The 11,340-nt window shown below is 33.1% G+C and overlaps 1 protein-coding gene across 1 annotated transcript; it reads right to left on the bottom strand.

Annotated features, from left to right (window-relative positions):
- Nucleotides 1-2,678: 2,678 nt before the first annotated feature.
- On the bottom strand, nucleotides 2,679-4,194 carry LOC129870290 (zeatin O-glucosyltransferase-like). The gene has a single exon (XM_055945017.1). The coding sequence runs from the start codon at nucleotides 4,124-4,126 to the stop codon at nucleotides 2,744-2,746; it is 1,383 nt and encodes a 460-aa protein (XP_055800992.1). The 5' UTR covers nucleotides 4,127-4,194; the 3' UTR covers nucleotides 2,679-2,743.
- Between the last annotated feature and the right edge of the window lie 7,146 nt (nucleotides 4,195-11,340).

Below are 11,340 nucleotides of genomic sequence, written 5' to 3'. Positions count from 1 at the left end.
CACAACTCACTTTTTTCTCAATTTTTCTGCTCTTGATCCAATGTGTTAGTATCAAAAACTCGATACTGTGGAATTTAGCCAAATAATTTTACAACGATAATAGCAAAGACAATAATAGGATGAGAATAACGAAAGTAAAGCAAATAAAGAATGCACAAATTTAACGTGATTTGGCCCGTGTGACCTAGTCAACAGACGGAGAGGAGCAAATTCACTATATCAATGAGAGTATGAAAGAGAGTACAAAATTAGAGTAAACACTCTAATTAATCCCAAATACCACAAGAAAATAACCTCACAAGATCACTCCAAAAAAAGGGTTCACACAAATATTTCACATCACTCACTCTCTAACAAAATAAATCTTAATGGAAAAACAAGGAAAAAAAGCAAGAAAATGTTTTCATAGGTTTCAAAGTGTGTTTCAACTAATGATCAATTTTCCTAGGGATAAAATGGGTTGCTTGATATCATAGGTGATATCATTGGAAGATAAATATGAATATATCAAGTATGCGGTGCCAAATCTTTGACATTTATGGCTGCCAAATGTGAACCTTATGGCTGCCAAATCTTTAAAAATATGGCTGCCAAATTTTTGACAAAAGAAAGAAAACTTAAGCCAAAATAACAAGGCCACATTATAAATCTCCACATTGGCTTGAGTTTGACGAATATAGTAAATTTGCTTCATCCTCTCTACAAAAGCCCATATGGGCTAAATTATTCTTCATAAATGCCAATCAAGTTCAAGCTCTGGAAGAGACTTCGTATCTATGGTCATGTCGTCAGTAATGTGAAGATGTATCATGTTCGGTCTAATCAACTCCCCCTATATTTCATCAGCTTACTTCTACCTCTCCTGAAACATGCTATAGACACCTTCTTACACCTCCTAAGTGGTGCATCTATACATTTCTTATTCTCATATTTAAATCATCTCAGTCTCGCTTCCTTCATCAACAGAAGTATATTTTGCACCAAAAGGTGATCTCAGTTGAAAAAAGGAATGCATCATGGTGATGATATATGTACAGTTCTCTAGGACATTACGGAGGGTCTTGTAAAGGTTTTAAAAAAAAAGTATCTGAAAACTATATCACTAGAAAATTCATTGACTAAGACAAATGAAAAATTGAGAAAATCGCTTAATTCCTATTGAAGTGACCTCTAAATACTAAAAAATTATGTGGATCATGATGAGGCTATAACACAGTGTTCCCCCAAATCATTATGGAGGGTTCTGTCCCAAAAAATATATCACCAAAAATTTCATTAACTAACACATGAAAAAATAAAAAAATCGTCTAATTCATTTTGAGTGACCCCTGAATGCTTAAAAAAATGGCGTGGATCATGGTTAAACTGTAATGTACTGTTCCCACAGGTTATTGCGGAGGATTTTGTAAAGGTTTTGAAAAAAGTGCCGGAAAATTATATCACTAAAAAATTTATTGACTAACACACGTGAAAAAGTGAGAAACTCCTAATTCCAGTGGCCCTTAAATATTTACAAAATCTTTTGGTTCTAATGGTTACCAACTCATCATACAATGGTGTTCACCTTAGTGAAGTCATTGTGGTCATGGTGCCATTTCCTGAGTATAACCATCTCAATCAACTCTTTGTTCTTGCTCGCTTCAACGCCTCCCATAATACACCAGTACACTTACTCTGCCTTGATGATCAAAGCAAAAAATTTAAGCAGCACGTCGTAGATGGTCTTGAAGACTCCAACATTCATGTTGATGACCTTACGTTGCCTTTGAATCAGATGAGCTTCCTATGATGGAGAGTTGTTTTGGACCGTATTGGAATTGTTTGTTATAATGGAATACGAATGGAAACTCAAGTCCAGATAACTCATCAATTCCTGCAGAGAAGTGGATAGTACGTACGTAGATTTACTTGAAATAAAAGTACACACAAGAAACCATTGTAGGTTATTGGTCCAATTCATATGTTGCTGCTAGAATCACGCGAATCTAGCAGCAGCATGATTGCCTAACATTCCTTGACGAGCAACACATTAACGCGGTAATATTCGTTTCATTTGGGACAAAACTAAGTGCACACAAGAGCAAGTCAATGAGCTTGCGCTAGGTTTAGAACAAAGCAACCATAAATTCATTTGGGTAATAAGAGAATCTGATAAAAAGACGGACAGTGAAAAATTCAAAGAGAGATTGGAGCTTTAAATTGCCAGAAGGGTTTCAAGAAAGAGTTGAAGGAAGAGAAATGGTGCCCCAATTGGAAATCTTGGGAGATAACTTGCTATGTTGTTCGTACTCTCCAAAAATGTCATTGAACTTGTGTCGGATCTTGCAATATTGCATTACTTTTGAAAGGTCTGACACACACTAGATGACATTTTTTGAGAGTTGAACAACATGATATTTTTTTAGAGTTGAACAACATGATGAGGTTAGGTTGATTACCGTATCTCACCTTTGTTTCTTATCTTTTTCATTTAATAATAAAACACTAGACACCTTGATATTTATGGATTGTTGTTCATATTACTAGTTTCATGACAGAGATTTGGTTTTCTAATCCTTTTTAATTTTGACCCTTTTCCCTTCATAATAAAACACTAGCCACCTTTGTCTCTTATCTTTAAATGTTCATTGACAACTAACATGACAAAAGTTTGGTATGCATTAAATTTAAAGGAAACATAGCACTTGAAAAGAAGTCATACATGACATACTTGATACAAAATGTTGATGTCATTGAGTGAAATTTATTTGGTAATACAAGTAATGAAAGATTCCCTTTCCTTGTGTGCAAGTCCTCCATGGCTAACAGAGTTCTTGATCTTATTGCTCAACTCCATTGCCCTCTGTCGAATTTCAACTCCTTCCGGTGTACCCATCAAAGTCCTAACAGCTTTCTCAATAGTTGTTGCTGTTACCAATTCTTCCCTACGAGCCCAACTTCTAACCGGGATTCCAATCTTCAGCACGTTGGTTACAAAAACAGCGTTATACGGTTGGTCCACTTGAATTGGCCAAGTTGCTATAGGAACTCCCATGCTAATGCTCTCCATACAAGAATTCCATCCACAATGACTCAAGAAACCGCCAGTAGATTTATGTCCCAAGATTTCCATTTGGGGCACCCAATTCCTCACCACCATTCCTCTTCCTTCCACTCTTTCTTCAAACCCTTCTGGCAATTCAAAGTTCCAATCTTTCCCTCCACATTTATCCGTCTCCATCTTTTTATCTGCTTCTCTTATCACCCAAATGAACTTATGGTTGCTCTTTTCTAAACCAAGCGCGAGCTCATTCATTTGCTCTCGCGACAATGTAGTAGTCGTTCCAAACGAAACGAACATTACTGAATTAACATCTTGCTCGTCAAGAAACTCAACACACTCATGGCGACTCCTATTTCCCGATGACTCGGGTAATTCTTGCAACATATGAAATGGACCAAGACCAAACAATGGCTTCTTCCTAAACTTGACAAGTAAATCCAAATACTCCCCTTCTAATTCCCTACAAGAATTCATAAACTCTCCACAATTAAGATTACATTCCCTTTCCTTTTTAACAAACTCGAAAATATCCGGTCCAAAACAATCCTCCACTTCAGGCATTTCATCGAACACTTGGCGTGCAACTCCGTCTTTAACTTCACCAACAATCTGTTGAAAGGTAGAATACATACAAAAAGCTGAAATCACATGAAAAGAGTAACATTCAACATTTGATATCGAATACACTTCCTTAATCACATTCGTCATCAAAGAATCAAAAATAACCACCAATTTCTTCGCCTTTTTCGAGATTTCAACACAAATTTCGTAAATGGGTTCCCCCAATTTATCCAAAAACTCCAAAAATGCAAACTCATCAGCAAAATCCTTTCTGGGTTCTGAAATTTGTGTCAAAGGGGGTGCTAAAAGGTCATTAAAATGGATTTTTGAGGTATTTTGGGCGCGATTTTTCAGATCTTGGTTTCGATCAATAAGAGAGATGAAGTGTAAAGGGATATTGTGAGAAGAAATGAAGTTAGCAATATGGAAGAGTGGATTGATATGACCATATTCTGGCCATGGAATTACAGCTACAATTACTTCATTGAGCTGAAGAATAGTGGTTGATGAATTGGTAGCCATTGGAGCAAAAAAAAATGGTTTGAACAGAGAAATGTGATAAAAGGGAGTATAATGCTTTGAATCACAGCTACCATATTAATATAAGTATTAGTTTCTCCGAAAAAATTTAATAGCTTTGTGGATTGATATGCTTTTTTCATGTTTTCTTTTCGAATTCCAATTAAATTTTTTTAGAGGCTATGGTTTAAATTTTGGATATGAAGTTAATTTTATGAAAAAATTATCAAATTACACTCATTATATTTTTATATTTTCAATTATTTTTTACTATTTATAAAAATTTCAAAAAAAATTATTTTGATATATAGAAATAATACTGATACATCGTGATTTGATACATAATTTTTTTTCATTAAATAGGAGGCATTTTAACTTTAACGTAAAATTTCTCAATATAAATCTAAATTTTCATTGTAAAATTTTTTGACGAAAATCTCAATTTAATTGATTTGAATGCATGTATTGAATATCGAACATAAAAAAAGAATATTAGGTGTGAAAGATTGAAATATGTGCCCTTGTTTTTTCTTTTCTTAGACTTTGGTAATTATTTGTATCTTTAATACAGAACTTTCCAACGATAAATTTGAATTTTCTATATGAGTATTTCCGATGAGAATTTGTTTTGATATGTGTATTGAATATGAATAAGTAAGAAAAAAATTATTAAGTGTGAAAGATTAGAATATATACTCTTGTTTTTTCTCCTTAGATATTAAAAATTATTTTAAAATTTAATTAATTTAAATTCGAATAGAAAAGACTCACTTTTAAGGCACAGTATAATCTATCAAAAAATTTATTTTTAAAACTTAAATTCCAAACAAAAAAATACTTTAATATTAAACAAAAATATGTGGTGGTGAATATATCGTACTCACATGGTGACAAAGACAACATTTAAAAGATGGCATAATAAAGAAATTATTCATTATCATGTCTAAATTATTAGGGGATTTTGAAAACAAAATTAAATAATTTTAATTTCTTAAATATTAAAAGTCATTCATAAGCCATTAGTTCCAAGCTTTATTAATAATAAAATACATTGATCATTGTTCATGTGTGATTATTGAAAAGGACAGTAGAACTGATTTTCTTTTTTTCTTGCCGACAAATTTCATTTCTAAATTGATTGTACTCGTATATTATGGAGGTAGAAAAATTATTTTTGAAAAAATCTTGATTTAGATAATGAAAATCTAAAATCATACCGCAAGAAAGAAAGAAATTTTTTTGAGAATAATAAAACTTTTTGACTTGAATACGAATTAATCAAATTCTAAAGCGAATTTAGATACGAAATACAAAACCAATTAATAACCAGACACATAAATCACTGTCCCTAGATTCCCAATACAAATATTTCAATTTTCAGCCATTTGTCTATATAGCTAGTCAAATAATGTCGTGTTATCAACCAAATTAATGATTGTTCACTTTGTATTAGTGGATAGTCCTCTATTTTCTTTAGTGGGCAACTTACCACTAATATTTTTTCTTCACTTACATATGGCTATAAATAGCCTTCTTCTTCAATGTAAAGATGATATAGATACTGCAATACACAGCAAACGTTTTCTCCTTTGTTCTCCTTTCTTATCTTTTACTCTAGCCTCCTTATTTTGTTGTATTTCATAACACGTTTTCTTTGTTCTCCTTTCTTATCTTTTACTCTAGCCTCCTCATTTTGTTGTATTTCATAACACGTTATCAGTACGAAGCTCTAATTTTTAGAAAATTAACTTCTATATCAGGTATATCTACTGAATAAAATTTAATTTTCAGTTGTCTTTGTTATTTTAAAAATTAATTTTCATCATGTCAATATTGGAGTTTGTGGCACTTGATATTTCTGGCAAAAATTATTTGTCATGGGTACTTGATGCTGAAATTCACCTTACCGCTAAGGGTCTTGATGATGCTATAATTGAAGGAAATACAACATCAAGTCAGGATAAAGCAAAGGCTATGATTTTCCTTCGTCATCATCTGGATGAAAGCCTAAAAGTTGAATACTTGACAGTGAAAGATCCACTTGAATTGTGAAAAAACATAAAAGGGAGGTATGACCACCTCAGGGCAACGGTATTGCCAAGGGCTCGTTATGAGTGGATGTACTTACGGTTTCAAAACTTTAAAACTGTAATTGAATATAATTCTGTTGTATTTAGAATAAATTCTCAATTAAAATTATGTGGAGAAACTATAAATGATGAGGACATGTTAGAAAAGACACTAACAATTTTTCATGTCTCTAATGTGATATTACAGTAGTAATACCGTGAAAAGGATTTTCAAAAATACTCTGAATTGATCTCATGCCTTCTGGTGGCTGAGCAACATAATGCCCTTTTAATGAAAAATCATGAAGCTCGTCCCACTGAAACTTCTCTGTTACCGAAAGCAAATATGGTAGAAGCACATGGCTAGTCTGAAAGAAGACAGAATAAAAATCATGGCCACAATAATGTGCGTTGACGTGTCAATGGCAGAAGATGATATAATAATCGTCGTGGTGATGGTCAACATAAAAGGGAGAACAATATCAGTTCTCAAAATGACTCTTCAAGAAGTAACTGTCATCATTGTGGCATGAAAGGTCACTGAAAAAATGAATGTCGAACGCCTGAGCATTTTGTAAGGCTTTATCAAAATTCATTCAAAAAAAGACAAATAGAGGTGGTGCCTTCTTCTTCTAATGCTCGGATAGAGTCACACTTGACGTTTGAAAATAATATTGAGGCAGGACCTTCACATAATAATAATATTAAAGCAAATCTAGCTCTAAAGAATGATATTTTTAATGACCTCAATGATATTACTCATTTAGAGGTTGAAGACTTCTTTAAGGATTATAATTGATGTTAATTTCATTGTATGATTTTCAATATATTGTCATTTTTATGTACCTTGAATTATGGTGTTTTCACATTTCTATGTAGAAGGGACTTATGATTATTTTTAAAATATACACTTTCTGTTATTTCATCCCCATAGGTTTTTATAGCACATTTCCTACATTATTCTAATTCTTTTACAACCTTATACATCAATTGCACACCATATTATTATATATTTCTATTTATGCTGAACCAATCATATACCATCGTATTTTTTATCTATTTCTATATAATCATTACATTTATCATTACTACATTAATTCGTGATTCATTCATTATTACGTTACCACATGTTAATACATCATACCTTTTAACTTAACATACGTGCATATTGCTTTTATTACTTATTTCTTATAATGTATTTTTATTTTATGAAAATAAATAAATTCTTCAATCTTCAATTGGATTCAAGATGAATAATGGAGATATGTGCCTTTTGGATAGTGTCACAACTCATACAATATTAAAAGAAAAAAAATATTTCTGTCATTTAATTATGAAAAAGGCCTATGTCAATACAATATCTGGTAGTACAAAATTAATTGAAGGTTCTGAAAAAATGGCCTTATTACTACCCGGAGTAACGATATTAGTAATTGATAATGCATTATATTGTAGTAACTCTCAAAGAAACTTGTTAAGTTTCAAGATTATTCGCCAAAATGGCTATCATATTGAGACTGCAAATGAAGGAAAGGTTGAATACCTTTATATTATTACAATAAATATGGAGAAGAAAATTGTGCACGAAAAATTATCTTCACTTTCTTTTGGATTGTACCATACAAATATTGGTACTGTTGAATCACATGCCATACTAAACAAAAGGTTTACTGATTCTAATGATTTAATCATTTGGCATGACCGGTTGGGTCATCCCGGTTATAATATGATGCGCAAAATTATTGAGAATTCACATGGGCACACTTTGAAGAATCAGAAATTTTTTCAATCTAAGGAATTATCTTGTGTTGCTTGTTCCCAAGGAAAACTGATTATTAAACCATCAACAACTAAGGTTGGGATTGAATTTTTTGCGTTTCTGCAACGTATACAGGGTGATATATGTGGGTCAATTCACCCTTCATGTGGACCATTTAAATATTATATGGTCTTGATAGATGCATCTACAAGATGGTCACATGTGTGCTTATTATCAACTCGCAACATGGCTTTTGCGAGATTGTTAGCTCAAATTATAAGGTTAAGAGCACAATTTTCAGATTATGCAATAAAGACAATTTGTCTTGATAATGCTGGTGAATTTACATCTCAATCATTTAATGATTATTGTATGTCGGTTGGAATAAAAGTTGAGCATCCGATCGCTCATTTTCATACTCAAAATGATCTAGCAGAATCATTGATTAAACGCTTTCAATTGATAGCTAGACCATTGCTAATGAGGACAAAACTTCCTATTTAAGTATGGGGGCATGCTATTTTGCATGCAGCAGCACTTGTGCGCATAAGACCAACAAATTATCATGAATTTTCTCCATTACAGTTGGCGTTTAGAAAGGAGCCAAATATATCCCATCTCAGAATATTTGGGTGTGCGGTATATGTCCCAATTGGTCCACCGCACCGCACAAAGATGGGTCCCCAAAGAAGGTTGAGAATATATGTTGGGTATGAATCTCCTTTTATTATAAAATATTTGGAATCTATGACTGGAGATTTATTTACGACAAGATTCGCTGATTGTCATTTTGATGAATCAGTGTACCCAACATTAGGAGGAGAACATAAGCAGTTGAAAAATAAAATAGATTGGAATTCATTGTCACTATCTCATTTAGATCCTCGAACAAATCAATGTGAGCAAGAAGTTCAAAAGATGATTTATTTGCAGAATATTGCAAATCAATTGCCGGATGCATTTACTAACCTTCCACGGATTACTAAATCGCATATCCCAGCTGCTAATGCTCAAGTTCGAGTTGATGTCCCGATAAGACAACTTGTTCAGGTAAATGAGTCTAGGTCACGCTTAAAACATGGAAGACCAATTGGTTCCAAGGATAAAAATCCTCGAAAAAGGAAAGGAATAAATAATCAAGATGATCATAATTTGGAGGCAAGTTCTCAAGAATAGCCCAGATACACAACAAATGGTGATACCACCAAGGAGGTTCAAGTACCTGAAAATAATGAGAATGAAAAAATTTCAATAAGTTATGTCTCGACAGGAAAACGGTGGAACCGAAATGATATTGTGGTCGATAATATTTTTGCTTATAATGTTGCCATTGAAATAATGCAACAAGATAAGGATCTTGAACCAAAATCTATCGATGAATGCAGACAGAGAAATGATTGGCTAAAATGGAAGGATGCAATTCAAGCAGAGTTAACTTCACTTGAAAAACATGAAGTTTTCGGATCAATAATCCTAACACCTGAAGGTGTCAAGCCAGTAGGGTACAAATGAGTTTTTATGCATAGACGAAATGAAAAGGGTGAAGTCGTAAGATATAAAGCACGGCTTGTAGCCCAAAGTTTTTCGCAAAGACCTGACATTGACTATATGAAAACATATTTCCCTGTGGTGGATGTAATTACCTTCAGGTATCTAATGAATTTGGAAGTTCATGAAAAGCTTGAAATGCACTTAATGGACATGGTCACTACCTATTTATATGGCTCATTGGACCACGATATTTTTATGAAAATTTTTGAAGGGTTCAAAGTGCCTGAAGCATACAAGGATTCTCGAGAAAATTACTCAATAAAGCTTCAGAAATCCTTGTACGGGTTGAAACAATCAGGGCGAATGTGGTACAATCGTCTTAACGAATATTTGCTAAAAGAAGAATATAAAAATGATCCAATTTGCTCTTGTATCTTTATTAGAAGGTCTGGATCTGAATTTGTCATAATAGCAGTATATGTTGATGATTTGAATGTTATTGGAACTCCGGAAGAACTTTCAAAGGCAGTAAAATATCTAAAAAAGGAGTTTAAAATGAAAGACCTTGGAAAGACAAAATTTTGTCTTGGTCTACAAATTGAACATTTTACAAATGGGACATTTGTCCATCAGTCAACATATACTAAAAATATTTTAAAGAGGTTTTATATGTATAAAGCACATCCATTGTTTACCCCAATGGTTGTGAGATCTCTTGATATTAATACAGATCCACTTCGACTTCATGAAAATGATGAAGAGCTTGTTGGTGCTGAAATACCATACCTTAGTGCAATTGGTGCATTAATGTATCTTGCCAACAATTCTAGACTGGATATAGCTTTTTCAGTAAACTTGTTAGCAAGATTTAGTTCTTCTCCAACGCGCAGACACTGGAATGGAATTAAGCATATTTTCAGATACATCCGAGGGACCATTGATATGAGATTATTTTACTCAAATGAATTCACATCACCATTGATTGGTTACACAGACGTTGGATATTTGTCTGATCCCCATAAAGGTCGATCGTAAATAGGCTATTTATTTATGTGTGATGGTACAACTATACCATGACGTTCACCAAAGCAAACTATGGTTGTCACTTCTATAAATCATGCAGAGATAATAGTCATCCATGAAGTAAGTCGAGAATGTGTTTGGTTAAGATCAATAACTCAACACATTCAAGAAACATGCGGCCTTTCTTTGAAAAGAGACGTACCAACAATATTGTATGAAGACAATGCTGCATGTATACCTCAATTGAAGGGAGGATACATCAAAGGAGACAGAATAAAACATATTTCACCAAAATTCTTTTTTACTCATGATCTTCAAAAGAAGGGTGAAATAGATGTCCAACAAGTTTGTTCAAGTAACAATTTAACAGATATGTTTACCAAGGCATTGCCAACTTCAACCTTTGAGAAAATGAGATACAAAATTGGAATGTGTCGTCTTTGAGATATTAAGTGATGTTTTTCATCAGGAGGAGCAAAATACGCCCTGTACTCTTTTTCCCTTAGTCAAGATTTTATCCCACTGAGTTTTCTTGATAAGGTTTTTAATGAGGCAGCCTCAAGACGTATTACCAGATGTGTATACTCTTTTTCCTTCACTAGTTTTTTTCCCAATGAGTTTTTTCTAGTAAGGTTTTAACGAGGCACAACATCTATGGATGTTCAGAATAACTATGTATATTGTTTCTTGTAAAAATTTTAATGAGACACATTTTACGTGGACACCCAAGGGGGAGGGTTATCAACCAAATTAATGATTGTCCACTTTGCATTAGTGGATAGTCCTCTATTTTCTTTAGTGGGCAACTTACCCACTAATGTTTTTCCTCCACTTACATATGGCTATAAATAGCATTCTTCTTCAATGTAAAGATG

Source organism: Solanum dulcamara, chromosome 10 (assembly GCF_947179165.1).
Source record: "Solanum dulcamara chromosome 10, daSolDulc1.2, whole genome shotgun sequence".
Taxonomy (NCBI): Eukaryota; Viridiplantae; Streptophyta; class Magnoliopsida; order Solanales; family Solanaceae; genus Solanum; species Solanum dulcamara.
The sequence above is the reverse complement of the archived record's forward strand: the minus strand, read 5'-3'. Positions and strand labels throughout refer to the sequence as shown.